Source organism: Urocitellus parryii, chromosome 7 (assembly GCF_045843805.1).
Source record: "Urocitellus parryii isolate mUroPar1 chromosome 7, mUroPar1.hap1, whole genome shotgun sequence".
Classification (NCBI taxonomy): domain Eukaryota; kingdom Metazoa; phylum Chordata; class Mammalia; order Rodentia; family Sciuridae; genus Urocitellus; species Urocitellus parryii.
In genome coordinates this window covers 33,689,484-33,706,498 of record NC_135537.1, presented here as the reverse complement: position 1 = coordinate 33,706,498, position 17,015 = coordinate 33,689,484, and the positions used below count along the sequence as shown (strand labels likewise).

The 17,015-nt window shown below is 37.9% G+C and overlaps 1 protein-coding gene across 1 annotated transcript; it reads left to right on the top strand.

Moving 5' to 3' along the window:
* Nucleotides 1–1,251: 1,251 nt before the first annotated feature.
* Cthrc1 (collagen triple helix repeat containing 1) lies at nucleotides 1,252–12,107 on the top strand. Its single transcript, XM_026384184.2, has 4 exons — nucleotides 1,252–1,545; nucleotides 5,435–5,656; nucleotides 7,963–8,179; nucleotides 11,640–12,107. Exons 1-4 carry the CDS (start codon nucleotides 1,393–1,395, stop codon nucleotides 11,780–11,782), a joined length of 735 nt encoding a protein of 244 aa, XP_026239969.1. The 5' UTR covers nucleotides 1,252–1,392; the 3' UTR covers nucleotides 11,783–12,107.
* Nucleotides 12,108–17,015: the final 4,908 nt, after the last annotated feature.

Genomic DNA, 17,015 nt, shown 5'->3' with positions numbered 1-17,015 from the left:
CTCTGTATGCTGTAATGCACTTTTGCTTGATTATAATATCATCTTTAATTAATGATATCCAGCTTACTTATCTTTCAATGTGATTGGATTAATTCTGTGAACATGTAATTTAAAACTGCTTGGATGTTAGTGCAGGGTTAGTTCTTTGCTGGTTCCCCTTATCTGGACCCCAGATTTACAGAGAGGGACCATTTGAAATTACAGGAGATCCCAGCAGCAGCAGGAGGAGGAGAAGGAGGAACTAGAACTGGCTGGAAGAAAGAGTTTCCAGTGGTTCCCTGCTCTCCCTTCCAGCCTCAAGGCTTCTGTGACCATAGTGGTTTGGCTGCAAAAGGGCATCAGCCAGGACCTCCTTCAGCTTTCTACAGGGCCAGATTCCTGGACATGTGATCTGTTGGTCATATGGAGCATGGCACTTAGAAGGACCCCACACTTGGCTTATTGCTCTGTTGGTGTGTTTTGAAATTCTCTCTTTTTAAAACAGAGGCCCCTGCATTCTCATTTTTCACTGGGCAGGGCAAATTATGTAGCCAGTCACAGCTTTAGAACTCATTTAGATTTTTACTTCTGACAAACAGGAATGAAGTTTACCTGTGGCTAGGTGTTAGGCCAGGAATGAGCATCCTAGAACTGCCTTGATCTGCTTCCCTGCACATCTGCTCCTTCTCATTAATACTCATCAGTTGAGCTCCCACTAACTTTGGGTTACCGGCTGATCTCTACAGGGAATCCTGTTGAGTTGAATTTGACATCAGCAGCATTTCCATTCAACAGTACCCTCCATGTTGCTATAGATGTAGCAGGATTAGTTTTGACTGTAGTGTACAAAGGTGTACCCGCTCCAACTGGATCCTCCCTGGTGGGTAGCCTGGACCCTGAGAAGCCTTTCTTCCAGAATGGAGGGAGGACAGATAAACGGACACAAGGGTTTCGAAAAGGATAATGTCAACCAGAGATCAAGAGTGAGTGCTCAAAGTGAACGTCTATCATTGAATGTTGGTTAACTTCCCTGACTGAGCCTCCTCCAAGGCTTCACCTGTGGTTCCTGACCACAGCCACGCCTCCCCGACTTCGCAGGCGGGCGCTGCACCGTGTCCGCGCAGTCGGCGGAGGGTCCCGGCGGCACGGCGGCGGCGGCAGGAGGGGCGGGCCCGGGTCTGGCCCGCCCCGCGGCGGCCGGGGGTGGGGGCACTGGCCTATTACGGGATGGAAACTCCGGGTGTCCAGGGGGCGGGAGGAGAAAGAAGGGAGGTCTGCGCGCGGTGAAAGGCGCATTGATGAAGCCTGCGGCGGCCTCGGAGCACAGCAGGACTAGACGCTGACCAGGTCTGGCTTCCGCGGTCTGCTCCTCCGCCTCCGCCTCCTGCTCCGCGGGGTCTAGCCGCCAGCGCCATGCACCCCCCAGGCGGTGCCACCTCCCCGCAGCGGGGGCTCGGCCTCCTGCTGTTGCTGCTGCTATTGCAGCTGCCCGCACCGTCTAGCGCCTCTGAGACCCCCAAGGGGAAGCAAAAGGCGCTGATCCGGCAGAGGGAAGTGGTGGACCTGGTGAGTTGGGGGAGTCGGGTCGGGGCTGCAGCACCAGAAGAGGGTACAGAGGGCACGGGTGATGTCGTCTGTCCAGGTCTTAGGGGGAGAGTGACCGAACAGCTGTGTATTGTGTATATTGCGATCCCGTGGTTGTCCTGCTTTGTCTATGTATAAGGAAGGACCCGGGTTATGCATGCAGTGGAGTCTTGGAACTGGAGGGGAGACCAAAATCAGAGGCCATCGTGGGGCGGAGATGCGACGTGGGTCGGGTGGAACTCGCCCAGTAATTTCTGGCCTCAGGGGAGGCCACCCTTGGGAGGGGTGAGAGAGGGTTGGGGTGGCAATGAGGGTAAAATAAAGATCTTGGGTAGGTAGAGTGGGCTAGAAAAGACCCTGGACGGCTTATCCCCTGGGCTTGGGCCAGGGCCTTGCAACGTGTCCTTTGTTGGGGCTGGTGGCCACGTCTTCCTGAAGGAAAGAATAAACAACCCCCACAAAGCATTCGTCCAACTCTTTGTAACTTGAAGACTATGAGTCACATTGGGTCATCTTCCTGGGGAGTATGGGCTGCAATTTACTTTGTTGGACAACCACAGCTGGGGCCAGGAAAGGTTCAGAGGGTTTAGGCCGGAAGAGCAAATGAAAGGTACCAGCACTGACCCTTCAAAGACCCATTTCATTTGCTCTGTTTAGATGAGCAGTCAGGTCTTCAGCCTGTGGCCACCAGGTAGGAGCATCACAGTGGTGCTATGGGAGGAGAGCAAATAAGTAGCCCAAGTGCTTTCTGAGGGGCCAATCTGAGAGAAGGTCTGTTTACTTAAAGCTCTTTCCCTCTAAAAGCTAATAAACCCTGTGGGGGTGGGGAGGCAGTGTCCTGTGGCAAGAGCAAGTCTTTCACAGATAACTGTAATCCTTGGCACATCACAAATTTCAACTCTTAGACCAGCCTCTTGCAGACGAATATGGTTGATAGGCATTGCAGGACATAAGACAGGAGACATGTATTGATTTTTTTTTTTTTTTTAAGTTTCAAATTTGTTAAACTGCCATTCTAAACTGGCAGCCAGTTCTATGCTGGATTCAACAGCGCTGGAAAAAAAATTCCTGCCGTTTCACACAGCACTTTTTGGTGATAGGCTGTGTAATTTTGTTCCACAAAAGCAGACTATGTGTTCAGGACTACAGTTCTATTTTAAATCTCTAAATTGTTAAAACTGTACCAAATGGCTGTGGTTTCGTGTAGTTTGCATTTTATGAATGTGTAATTATGATCACAAAATACCCCTTCTCCCCATAAAGCTAGCAATTTTCCCCCTCTAAGGATTTACAGCCCCTGTGGTTTGGCCACAACTCTAGCCCAACTTGGAAAAGCTTATTATGCAGCCAGGCTCAGGTGCATCCTGTGGCTTGGGTTTGGTTTGGGTGATAGAAAAAGTCCACACAGTCATTTAGAAGGTTTCAACAGATTCTATAAAGCAACTTCTTTGTATAGGATCTTTCAAAGCCTTCCTTTCAAGTTCCCACCAAGTTCTGCCCCCTGGTGGCTAGTGAAAGAAAATGGGGTGGGGCAAATTTGAGCTTACCGGTTACATTTTTGATTTTATAGACATTTTTTGAGACTCTAAATGTGTTGGGCAAGCATTTTAAAGTGGATGAAGACAGATTTAATATCAGTCAAACCAAGTCCAATAAAGTCATGTGATCCCTGAAATGCAGTTTTTACATGAAACATGGCACTATTGACATTTTGTGCCAGGTAATTCCTCATTGTGGGGATGTCCTGTGCATTGGTAACATGGTTAACATAATTTCTGACCTCTACCAACTAGATTCCATTGGTAATCTCCCCACAAAAATTTCAGCAACCCAGTGTCTGTGGACATTGCCAAGTGTCTCTTGGGAGACAAAACTGTCCCTAGTTGAGAATCATTAATAGTATGGAAAAATAATCCTTAATCCATGTAGCATCTTGCCCTGAGGAAAATAATAGTGAAAAAAATAAAGAGTACCAAAAGAAATTTTACTGTTTATTCTTTTACATGTTAAATATATGTCCAAACATGTATGTATGTATGTGTATATATATATATATATATATATATATACACACACACACACACACACACACATCTATATCTATCTATCTATCTGCAAGTGAAGTGAATGAAATTACTAAAATGAAAATTAATTCTAATGTATGCCAAACCTTAAAAAAAAACAGTTTTTATTTTGGCATGTCTTCAAATACTTTTGCAATTTTAAAATACTTTTGTTACTATTTCTCTGAGTAAATAAATAATAGTGCCTTTTTTGTCTTAAAGTAGGGAAAGTGGCAATATCTAAATTACAAAATATCATGGACCAAAACAAAGATCAAGCTGGTGATGTGAGAAACAAATTTGTTGGCAAACAGTCTAGTAGGATCCTTCATAGATAGTGTTATTATTGGATTTTGTAATCTGATCATGCCCAATCTCAGATTATAAGGTTAAAAGATAAGCTTAGACATTCTTTTACTATATAAAGAGCCTTGGATGTGTTCTCAATGAATAGTATATTTATACAGAATGATAATATTAGACAATTTATACAAATATCAAAAGTATTAAAGAATTTAAATGTATGCAATGAGTTTTGGAAAGTCTAATGAATGGCACCCCTGTTCCCATGTGAACTAATTCAAGGGTAGGCACAGGAATTGGACAGATGGAGCTCAAAATATCACCTTTGCTGCATGGCTCAGATGTGCAAGCAATTGGGTTTGCTAATGCGCTCTTCCTCAAATCTAGACCCTTGTGGAGTCCAGTCAAGGAGACATCTATCCTGAGTCACAGCCTCATACTAGTCTTTGGGGGATTAGAATGATAATGACTGGCATGTACAGTGTTTACTGTATTCCAAGCATTGTTCTAAGCACATTTTTTATATATGATGCACTTAAATCTTATATACACCCTACAAAATGGGAATCTTTGTTATTATCCCTATTTCACAGATAAGGAAATGGGCATCGAAATGTTGAGTAATTGGCCCTATCTTACATAGCTAATAAGGGGTGGAGCCAGGATTAAAATCCAAAGAAACTGGCTTTAAAATCCATGTATTCAAACTCTACAAAATACTCCCCACTACCTACATATAAACAACCACCATAAAACAGAGAATCCTAGCACTTACACATGGTTTGATATGTGATTGCACCCCTACTGAGGACCGATGGTCATATGGAACTAAGCCACTTACTTCTTTTGGAGAAGGCAGAGTGGGTTAAAGACCAGAAGTGTTACCCTTGTACTACTTCCTCCATATAAAAATGATTCAGAGGGTTTAGGCCAGCATGGCAAATGAAGGGTCCCAGTGCAGACCTTTCAACAAGTGGAGGATATGTATATCCAACGTAGAGCTGTTACCAGTACAAGGTAATTATTGACTGCTAAGATTTTATTTTACAAATCTGTCCCTAGCAATTCACTGTAGGGAATAATAACTCAGAAGAAAAAAGCTTTATAGATGAAGATTTTCATTACAATATTAATGATAGGAAAAAACAAGTAAATTTAATATCCAAAGATGGTGCACTGTTTGCATGGACTGTAAGAAGAGTATAATTATGAAGTTCAAGTCCCTTTATAACCTCTATAAGGTTAGGAGAAAAAAGGCAGAATATGAAATTATATCTATCTAGGAATACAGCTATTTAAAATTATATGTGCTTTAATGAGCAGTAGAAAGAAACAGGCAAATGAAAACAATGAAATAATTTTTAAAAGAATTATCTATAAGATCTTACCTAGAACACGGACAAGTGGTTTGAAGGGATTCAAATAAATGCAATTTTAATCATTATATTGAATCTTTGAGGCTTATGGTGATGAGAGTTATTTTCTCCTTTCCTTTCTTGCTGTAGTACAATGGAATGTGTTTACAAGGACCAGCAGGGGTGCCTGGTCGTGATGGGAATCCCGGGGCCAATGGCATTCCAGGTACCCCTGGGATCCCAGGTCGGGATGGATTCAAAGGAGAAAAGGGGGAGTGCCTGAGAGAAACCTTTGAGGAGTCCTGGACCCCTAACTACAAGCAGTGTTCATGGAATTCATTGAATTATGGCATAGATCTTGGAAAAATTGCTGTAAGTAAAGTCTGAATTACTTTCAAGTTGAAGCAAAACTTTAGGATTTTATATTCAACTGTTAATTTTCTAGGTAGGATTTTATTGTGGTTTATTTATTTATTTTTTTAACCAAAAGACTAAAAAATAAAATAAAATAAGGAGCAGGTAACATATAACTTTTAACTTAAAATTAATGAAAAAGTTGATAACTTTTCAGTTAATTTCATAAAAGTATTTTAAGACAAATTACTTTTGTTTTTTAACCATAATATTTAAAATAAGTTACTCTTGTTTTTTAAATGCAAGCAAAAAAAGAGAACATAGGTTTTCTAATCTTTTCATAAAGTGAATTTAAATTTAAATCAGTCTAAGAAATTCTTCTGTGGGCTTCAGACCTAAAAACGGAAAAAGTTTCCAAGAATTACCACATTATAGGATCTGCAAATGGGAAGTCCATTGGTATTTGTCCTTATTCCAGGTAGTATGCTCAGCTTAAAATTGCTAAAGAGAAGTGAAATGTACCAGATGGAGTTTACTATAACCATTTAAAATTATCCTGCAACATTTTGTATGTGTGTAGGGGGATTACTCAAAATAGCATGTCTGATGTCTGGCAATGCATTTTGATTGCATTTAGTTGTCTTTCTCTCTCTCTCTCTCTCTCTCTCTCTCTCTCTCTCTCTCTCTCATTTTGATTGCATTCAGTTCTCTCCCTCTCTCTCTCTCTCTCTCTCTCTCTCTCTCTTTAACTAGAGCTTGAACTCAGAGTGCATTACTACTGAGCTACATCCTCATCCCTTTATACATTTTTTTGTTTTGAGACAGGATCCCCATAAATGCTGAGGCTGGCCTTGAACTTGCAAACTTCCTACTTCAGCCTCCCAAGTCGCTGGGATTATATAGGCATACACCATCACACCTGGCATGATTCAGTCACTTTGATTAGTGTTCTTCTAAAGTAATTGGGGCTGAACAGAGTTGAAGTTGTACTATTTTATAAATCATCATCATTTGTTGATCAACTCTGATGTGATTCCACATGTACACCACAATACCTCATGATTTTAACTACAACTACCACTCCTAGGCAAATAGAAGAGATTTTATTTTTATAAAGTATTTGAGTCTTGCAATCTGCACATTATCCCTGTTCCTCATCTCAGACTATTATCTATAAAGAGTTTGAGACTGATTTCATTTTCTGATAGAAGTTCCATCTAGCTGCCATAGTATTGGTGACTGTGAGCTTTTCTCTGTTCATAGGTAATTTCTTAGAAAGCATTTTTTAAAAAATGTTGCCTAGTTATTTAAACATCTGACATTGATAAAATGCTCACTTATTTAGAGTTGTTCATCACGAGTTGTTGAGTTCTTTCTAAAACCTATGCTAATGGATGCTGCCTTATTAATATGTTTTTGAGTTCTTTTAAAGTTAATCAGAATGAGTACAGGATCTTTTAAAAAATACTTGATTTCTTCAAGTAAAAGATTATAGAGCCATAAGTGAAAAGATAAATTTTTCAAAGACTAATTAGAGGGAAAAAAAAAAGAATATTGGACTTAAGATTGTGTCATAGAGGTAAAATCTAATGCTTTACCCCCTTATACTGTTTGCTCAAAGAGGTCTAGTCAGAGATGTATGGACAGCGATACCCTAGAATGCAAGTTCCCTGAAGGCAGGGATTATATTTTGTTAACTGCTGCATCCATACCAGCTAGCACATAGTTGGTGCTTAGTATTTTTTTTAATATTTATTTTTTAGTTGTAGTCAGACACAGTACCTTTATTTATTTATTTTTATGTGGTGCTGAGGATGGAACCAAGGGCCACGCACGCACGTGTTAGGCGAGCGCTCTACTGCTGAGCCACAACCCCAGCATATACCCCCCCACCCCGTGCTTAGTATTTTTTTGAATAGAAAAAGAAAAGTAAGGCTGGGGATGTAGTTCAGTTGGTAGAGTACTTGCTTGCCTCAAATGCACACAGCCATGGGTTCAAACCCCAACACCACACACACACACACACACAAAAAAAAGTATATAGAATGGTTGGTTGAAAATACTGAAGACTAGCTGTTTTTGGTAAATCTGAAAGATACATTAATGAAGTGACGAATTCTAAGAAAGCCATTATTTGATTTTCTTAGAGTTCTTATATCTTATATTAAAGTCTATCTCATAAGGAATTTCCCTTTGTAAAAGTTAAGCTTTTTAAATACATTGGAGAGAAGAATAATTAAGTAAAATTCACAATATAATTTCAAAGTCTCTTTTTAACAAACAGGGAAAGTGTTAATCAAATTGCATTTTTCCGTTTGTGGCAGGAGTGTACATTTACAAAGATGCGCTCTAACAGTGCTCTGCGCGTTTTGTTCAGTGGCTCACTTCGACTGAAGTGCAGGAACGCCTGCTGTCAGCGTTGGTACTTCACATTCAATGGAGCTGAATGTTCAGGACCTCTTCCCATCGAAGCCATCATTTATTTGGACCAAGGAAGCCCTGAACTGAATTCAACAATTAACATTCATCGAACTTCTTCTGGTATGTAAAATAGTGACATTACCTCAGATCAGTCATGGTTTTAACAGAGTTCCACTATCCTGTTGAGTCACTAGCCCACTATGAAGGGATCTCTAGTAAATTTGCAGTTTATGGTCCTCCACCCTGGGGTGCACTTCAAAATTACACAGGATCTTTTTAAAAAAATGTATGGATACATGGGTCCCAACTCTGACCAATTGACTCAGAATCTCTAGGGCACAGTAATGAGAACACCAGAGTGAGTGAGACTGTGGGCCCACCGCTTAGTTCCCCGACTTTAGAAGAGACCTGAATCAGTGCCAGGTGCCTGGATTCTGATGGGTTGCCCTGGATTCCATTAGCTAATGGAAGCAGATTGCTTCAGATCTACATCCCATAGGCTGCTGGAATGACTAATCTCAACCAAATGGGAATCCTAACCAGTCATATGAAAGCACTAACCTTGAATAGAAAACCTAACCAGTCACTATATTACTTTTATACCAAGACTTATTGTCTTAAAGAATCTGCCAACCTATAATTCCTCTTCCCCCTTCACACACATATTTTTGCCTGTTATGATGACCCTGCTGGAATTTTGTTTTCCTTTTAGGTGTAGGTGAAAACCCTTAGTAAGATAAAATGCAAGTTGTGTATTTGTATGTGAAAGAGTCCAGAGGACATGCAAAAAGGTGCATAATTATAAGGCATGAGAACAGAAGAGGGAACAGGGATTTATTTTTTTAATAAATTTATTTTTTTACTTTTTTAAAAAAATTGTTCTAGTTAGTTACATATGACAATAGAATGTATCTTGACACATTATATGTAAACAGAGTATAATTTCTTATTCTTCTGGTTGTACATGATGTAGAATTACACCAGTCAAGTAATCATATATGCACATAGGGTATTAATGTCCAATTCATTCTACCTCCTTCCCCTCCCTTCACTCCCCTTTAATCTAAAGAACCTCTATTTTTTCCCTAGTCCTCGTACCCTTATGTGAATTAGCATCCACATATCAGACAAAATATTTGGCCTTTGGTTCTGGCTTATTTTGCTTAGCATGATATTCTCCAGCTCCATCTATTCATCACCAAATGCCATAATTTCATTTTTCTTTAAGACTAAGTAATATTCCATTGTGTATATCTACCACATTCTCTTTATCTAGTCATCTGTTGAAGGGCACTTAGGTTGGTTTCACAGTTTAGCTGTTGTGAATTGAGCTGATGTAAACATTGATGTGGCTGCATCATCATAAAATGTTGCTTTTAAGTCCTTTTGGTATAAACTAAGGAGTGGGATAATTGGGTCAAGTGGTGGTTCCATTCTAAGTTTTCAGAGGACTCTACATTACTGCTTTCCATAGTGGTTGCATCAATTTGCAGTCCCACCAACAATGTATAAGTGTACCTTTTTCCCCACGTCCTCACCAACATTTATTGTTGCTTGTGGTTTTGATCATTGCCATTCTGACTGGAATGAGATGAAATCTCAGTGTAGTTTTTATTTGCATTTCTCTATATGAACATTTCTCTATATGAAAAATACATGAACATTTTTTCATATATTTGTTGATGGATTGTATTTATTCTGTGAAGTGTCTGTTCAAATCCTTAGCCCATTTATTGATTGGGTTATTTGCTTTTTGATGTTATGTTTTTTTGAGTTCTTTATATATAATGGAGATTGATGCTGTATCTGAGGTACATGTGGTTAAAATTTTCCCATTCTGTAGGCTCTCTCTTCATGTTGTTTCCTTTGCTGAGAAGAAGCTTTTTAGTTTGATTACATACCATTTATTGATTCTTGATTTTACTTCATGTGCTTTAGGGGTCTGGTTAAGGAAGTCAGTTCCTAAGCTGACATGGTAGAGATTTAGGCCTACTTTTTCTTCTATTAGGCACAGGGTCTCTGGGTGCCTAAGTCCTTGATTCACTTTGAGTTGATTTTTGTGCAGGGTGTGAGAGAGAGGGGTTAAATTTCATTTTGCTACATATGGATTTCCAGTTTTCTCAGAACCATCTGTTGAAGAGGCTATCTTTTCTCCATTGTATGTTTTTGGTGCCTTTGTCTAGAATGAGATAACTGTATTTATGTGGGTTTGTCTCTGTGTTTCTATTCTGTACCACTGGTCTACAAGTTATTTTGGTGCCAATACCATGCCGTTTGTTACTATGGCTCTGTAGTATAATTTAAGGGCTGGTATTGTGATGCCTCCTGCTTCAGTTTTCTTGGTAAGGATTGCTTTGGCTATTCTGAACCTCTCATTTTTTCAAATGAATTTCATGACTACGTTTTCTATTTCTATAAAGAATGTCATTGGGATTTTAATAGGAATTCCATTAAATCTGGATAGTGCTTTGATAGTATGGCCATTTTGACAATGTTAATTCTGCCTATCCAAGAACATGGGCGATCTTTCCATCTTTTAAGGCCTTCTTCTATTTCTTTCTTTGGTATTCTGTAGTTTTCATTGTAAAGATCTTTCACCTCTTCTGTTAGTTTGATTCCCAAATATTTTATTTATTTGAGGCTATTGTGAATGGGGTAGTTTTCCTGATTTCTCTTTCAGTGGATTCATCACTGATGTATAGGAACATATTTGATTTATGGGTGTTAATTTTATATCCTGCTTCTTTGCTGAATTCATTTATTAGTTCTAAAAGTTTTCTGGTGGAATTTTTTGGATCTTCTAAATATAGAATGGTGCATTATCTTTTTAATATGTTGATTGCGATTTGACAGAATTTTACTGAGAATTTTTTGCATCTATGTTCATCAGAGATATTGGTCTGAAGTTTTCTTTCCTTGATGTGTCTTTGCCTGGTTTTGGTATCACAGAATGAGTTTGGAAGGATTCCCTCTTTTTCTATTTCATGGAATAATTTGAGGATTATTAGTGTTAATGTTTAAAATAAATTATTTATTATAAGGAAAGTCTGTATAAAATGGAATTCCCAGATTGAAGGGCTGGTATAATGATTATGTTAGAATTTCTTTTAATATTATAAAAATCCTTTCTTCTACTTGAGTAGCATCAACTGTACAGATAAGTGTTTGGAAGGAGTTTCTTAAAACAATTTTTAAAAAGACTTGCATATCTTGGTTCAGGCCTCTTCCAAATTTGGAAAGCCTTGGCTTTTAAAAGTATAGGGTTCTTTTGTTTAGTAAATAAATTGCTTTTTGATTTCAGGCTATCTCTGTAAGTAAACAGACTCTGGTTTTATGATTGAAACCTGTAAGAAAAGTTAAGCTTGTATCACAAAACAGTTATGCATATATCTTTTAAAAGTATTAATGTACCAAGAAAAACAAATAAAAATACTTAACTTTATTATGAAACCCTTATCAGGTATTAGAATTTTAGTTAGCTTTATATTAAACAGAATTATAACCTAGCTTTCTAAAGTAAATACAAAGTGAATGGTTTTGCTCTCGTTTTTGAAGACTTTAACTGTCATTTGTTTTGCAGTGGAAGGACTCTGTGAAGGGATCGGTGCTGGATTAGTGGATGTTGCTATCTGGGTTGGTACTTGTTCAGATTACCCAAAAGGAGATGCTTCTACTGGATGGAATTCAGTGTCTCGCATCATTATTGAAGAACTACCCAAATAAATTTTTCATTCCCTACCTCTTTTTTTTTTTTTGAATCATTCCTTTGGTTCATTTAAATGACATTTAAAAAACCATTTTATACATATATTTGAGTGAAAAACAAAGCAAAAAATGTTTACAGACCAAAGTGTGATTTCACACTTTTTTTAAACCTAGTACTATCCATTTTATTTCAATCAAAATGGTTTCAGGATTTTTTTAGTTGATTAGAATCCTTTCCTCCTATTCACATTCTCTGAACCTATAGTTGGAATGTCATTGTGGTCTTTAGTTTTTCCTATTCTGTTAGCATAGCCTTTTAAAAAAATATCCAAATTACCAGTTTTTGTACAAGCTGTAAATGTTTAAAATTGTTTTATATCTGTTAAATAAAACTTATTTGAAACAAATTTCCTTAAATTAATTTCCACTAAAATTGAAGCTTCTAGTATTTTATTTCTGAAGAGTACAAATCTAATTTTGTATTTATTCATTTAACAACTTATGAATTTCAGTATGGTGCCATATCTTGAAGAATACAAAGAGAAAAGGATGTCTAAGTGTTAGGAAATTGTAAGAGAACTGTAGGAATTTAATTTTTATTTAACAGAGTAAAAAGACATGGACTCTGGCTTCCAGTTGCTTACCCTTTGGTAGAAAGGATTAGACATACACAAAAATAAAAGTGTTGAAAGGGATAGTGTAGGTCAAAGGAAGAAAGATCAGAAAGAATTCATGAAGGCTGGGTAGATGTAAGACTGATGAACTTAAGCAAATTATAGGCTTGAATTGGAATTATTAGTATGAACTAATAAAATACTTTATCAAGTAAAGCCAGAAAACAGTAAGGACATAATCTTTTAGCCTTGTACTGAAAGGCCTTGGAACAATGATCAGTCCAGTGACACTCAGATTGTGATCCCAATAATTTGCTACTAAAAGGATCTTTAAAAAATGGGTGATTTGGGGACAGGAAATGTATCTGAGCCTGGAACATTTTGCCATACTTGAAAATAAGGCAACTATGAAAGACAAGTCAAAAGGCTCTTAAAGAGCCAGCTGGAACTGTTTCCCATTGGCAAGGATAACATGATTTGAGCATAAATAAAAATAATAACTACAGTGGTAGTTATTAACATCAAGCATGTTTCAGTGCATGCATTCATAATATATTAAAATAAATTTTATTGGTCAACTTATAGGATACTAGCAAACTAGCTTGTTACTTTGAAAATTGGTAAATAGAACCAAACTTTGTTCTGCCAAGTTTTTATGAAATATAACTCTGTAACCAAATAGTTGATGAAGGGGAACTTCTCATTATAGAAATACATATACACATACACACAGTATTATGTATCTTATAGCAATATCCTACATTGCTATAACTAATAAAAGTAATAACATTACTTTTTTTTTCAACCCTATGAATGAAGGAATCTAACAACATTCATCAATGACTGATAACATTCCCAAAACAGTTTAGCGCCTTCTAATAAACAGAACTATAACCTAATAAAATTACATGGCACCATCCAGGAAGTAGTTTTTCCAAGAAATCAAACCTGGATCTGCTTTTGCCTCCAGATCTAATCATTAGTTTGTAGGAAATAAAGGAGATAAAATAACATGTTCATTGACACCAAAGATACAATGAGAAAAATTCAGACTTGAAAGATAAGTTGGCTTTTTCAACAAATAAATTGCAAGAAAAAAAACATGTATTAAAAGAGACTTAAGATTATAACAACCAATTAAAATGTTTGCATTATTTGGACAGATTCAAGCAAACCATAAACACAAACCAAGAACAAAATTTCCTTGAGATAACTGACATTTGAACACTGTCTAGATACTTAATGGTATTAAATAATTGTTACTGAGGTCCAATAATGGTTATTTTAAAATAATATTTGCTGGGGCTGGGGTTGTAGCTCAGTGGTAGAACACTTGCCTAGCATGTGTGAGGCTCTGAGTTCGATCCCCAACACACATGTAAAACTAAAACAAAATAAATGCATTGTGTCCATCTATTTAAAAAGTTTGCTGAAGAAAAATTGATATGATGCCTGAAATCAACTTCAAAATAATCTGAAAAGGGGAAGTAGGAGGGTCTAGATAAAATAATATTGAAGATAGTAGGTATTAACCCCCCCAAATGTGACAAAGAACAGGGATTAAAAACATTTTGGGTGAGAGAAAGAATATTAGTTAAGATTCTAGGGTAGGAAGTCATGTTTAGAGAACAACAGGTTGAGCTCAAAGCATGTGTGTAGGAAAAGAGAGAGAAATTCTGGAAAGGAGGTTGAGAAAATGCTGTGGAAGTCAATACCTGATTTATCTGTAGAGCAGCAGAGTGCTACTGACAGTTGGACAGAAGAACACAGCCAGGCACAGCAGTACACACATATAATTCCAGCAACTTGGCAGGGTAAGGCAGGAGGATCGCAATTTGAGACCAGCTTCAGCATTTTAGCAAACCTCTGTCACAAAATAAAAAAATAAAAATAAAAAAGCACAGGGATATAGCTCAGCTGTAAAACACCCTTGAGTTCAATCCTCAGTACCAAATAAACAAAAATCAAAACAAATTTTGATAGCTCGGTGAAAAAAAAGAAAATTAGAGGTCCAAAGACTGAAGGCAGGCTAGATGATGAGGCTGTTGAGACAACAAAAAGTCAAACCCACAATCAAAAAGTGGGCAAAAGAAAGAAATGAGTTGGCATTACTCCAAAGAAGATACAAACACATGAAAAACTCAACATCATTAGCCATTACAGAAATGTAAGTTAAAATCATAATGATTTAACCACTTTATACCCACTAGTATGGCTATAATTTAAAAAAATGGAAAATGTTGGTAAGAGTGTGAGAAACTAGAACTCTTAATAACATTGCTGGTGGGAATATAAAAAGATACAGACTAATGAGAAACAGTTTGGTGGTTCCCCAATGTTAAATGTAGAATTACCATATGACCCAGCATTTCTATCCCTCGATATATATCCAAAAGAACTGAAAACAGGTTTATAAACAAAAACTTGACCATGAATATTCATAGCCATATTATTCACAATAGTCAAAAGGTTCAAACAACCAAAATGCCCATTAACTGAAAAAAAATGAATAAAAATATAGGGTATGAATACAATAGATATTATTTAGCCATAAAAAGGAATGAAGTACTGATATGTGAATGAATCTAAAAACATACTAAACAGAGGAAGCCAGACTCAAAACGCCATGTTATAGCAGACTGGTGTTTGCTGGGGGCTGTGGAAGGAAGAATGGGGAACAACTGTTCACTAAATACAGAATTTCCTTTAGAGATGTTGAAAATGTTCTGGAACTATATGGTGGTGATGGTTGCATAACATTATGAAGCACTAAATGCAACTGAATTGTATAAATTGAAGAAAATGGCAAGCTTTTGGCACATACATTATACATGGGGTGGTCGGGGGTGGGAGAAGCTACTGGAATGGTATGGCTTTAAGAAATTGATGACCCTAGGAATAAAAGAGTGAACCTATTTGAGAGATGTCCAAAAGAGACTCAAAAGGAAATTGGATATAGGAAAATGGATCAGAGGAGAACCAAGTATCACTTTTTGTTAAGGTCTGTAAACAAGTCTGGATGGCACCTGGCGCCCAGCATTTTGCCAGAGGGAATGGTTTGTGAAGTAAGCCAGCGAGCCATTAAGTGTGGAGATTCCTTATTGGTTGACTGCTGTATCGAGTTTATGTTAATTAAGATAAGCTGTGTGGAATGTATAAATACCCCTCCTGTCCTACAATAATCGGCTCCTACTCCTGCTGTATCAACGTAGGTAAGTTGTTCGTCACCCCCCCCCCCCCCCCCCCCCCCCGTTATTTTGCTGCAGCCGGACTGCGGCAACTTTTGAGATTTCAATCTTGGACACTGGAAGAAAAAGAAATAGGTCCAATTTAGTGGCCAAATGGCTTTGAAGTTGCTGAGTTTGCATTACTAACAGGAAACCGTATCACAGATGCCCAATGTCAGTTGGAAATGAGTCCGGTGCTCAGAGGAAAGTTTAGGAATGGAGATGGATATGTGGAAGTTTTTAGCATAGAAGTGATAATTAAAGCCATGAGATCACATTGCAAAGAAAGAAACTGAAGATAGAGGCAAGTGCAGGACAAAGAAAACTTCAGAATAAGGAAGTTTAATGGTCAGCCAACTACATCAATTACATAAAAATAAATTTTGTAAAGTGAAAAACATCATAAGCAAAGTTGAAATACAAATAAAAGGTGAATACAGATAACTGTTCACAATGTTTGAACCTTGTATCACAGCCCTCATTTGTAAGTAGCTCCTCGAAATCATTAACTAAAGACTAAATCCCAAAAGAAAGTAGGCAAAGAACATAGTTCACAGACATATGAGAATGAACAGGTGGGAAATAAATCCCATAAAAATCCAGGAGATTGTCAGGTCTTTGTCATTTCTGGGGGATTATTAATCTGAAGTATGTTGATACATAGAGTTCATGGTGATACAGGTTGCTGAACCTTTTGTCACCTACCACAAAAAAAGCTACACCACATGCAGACTTTATTGGATTTTAGAGGCAACATATATAACACCCGAGTGCTACTTCAACCCAAGTAGAATCATCCCCATGGCTGCCAGTTTTGAATGAGAATCACAGCAAGAGAAGGCTCTGAAACAAATCCAGTCTTCTATAGAAATGGGACTACCACTTGGTACCTATGATCCAATGGAGTCAATGACGTAGGAGTTTTTATAGTTAATAGGGGTGGTAAATGATATCTTCAGGGAAAACCAAAGACAGAACCTCTAGGATTTAGTAAGAAAATTATGGCCTCTTCTCTAAAGATAACTATTTTACAGGTCCCCCCCCCAAAAAAAAAAAAAAACAAAAACAACCAGCAGCATCTGGCATGCTACTGAGCATTGGTAGACATCAGGTGACCATATGGCTTGATTTTCCCATATTACCTGGGTGTTTTCTGACCCATTTGAAAGGTTGAGAATGCAGATGTGTAGTAGCAATCATAAGAAGGAAATGGCATATGAGACAGCTTGGAAAAGTCCAGAAGGTACGTTTAACACCAACTCTCCCATACTTCATGCCTATGGCCTCCTGGTGTGTTCAACAGTTGACTGATTAATAGAAAGGTCTGCATGTTACTATGACACAAGCCCAAATCAGGTACGCTGATGTAAGCCCAAAGCTGTAGCACTATAGTCCCAGTAACAGGTGACC

What these genes read in the sequence shown, in the direction of transcription:
- Cthrc1 (XM_026384184.2), top strand. Translation starts at nt 1,393, where the DNA reads ATGCACCCCCCAGGCGGTGCCACCTCCCCGCAGCGGGGGCTCGGCCTC. An exon ending in AGAGGGAAGTGGTGGACCTG is followed by an intron (nt 1,546 to 5,434) that starts GTGAGTTGGGGG and finishes TTCTTGCTGTAG; the next exon opens with TACAATGGAATGTGTTTACA. An exon ending in TAGATCTTGGAAAAATTGCT is followed by an intron (nt 5,657 to 7,962) that starts GTAAGTAAAGTC and finishes CGTTTGTGGCAG; the next exon opens with GAGTGTACATTTACAAAGAT.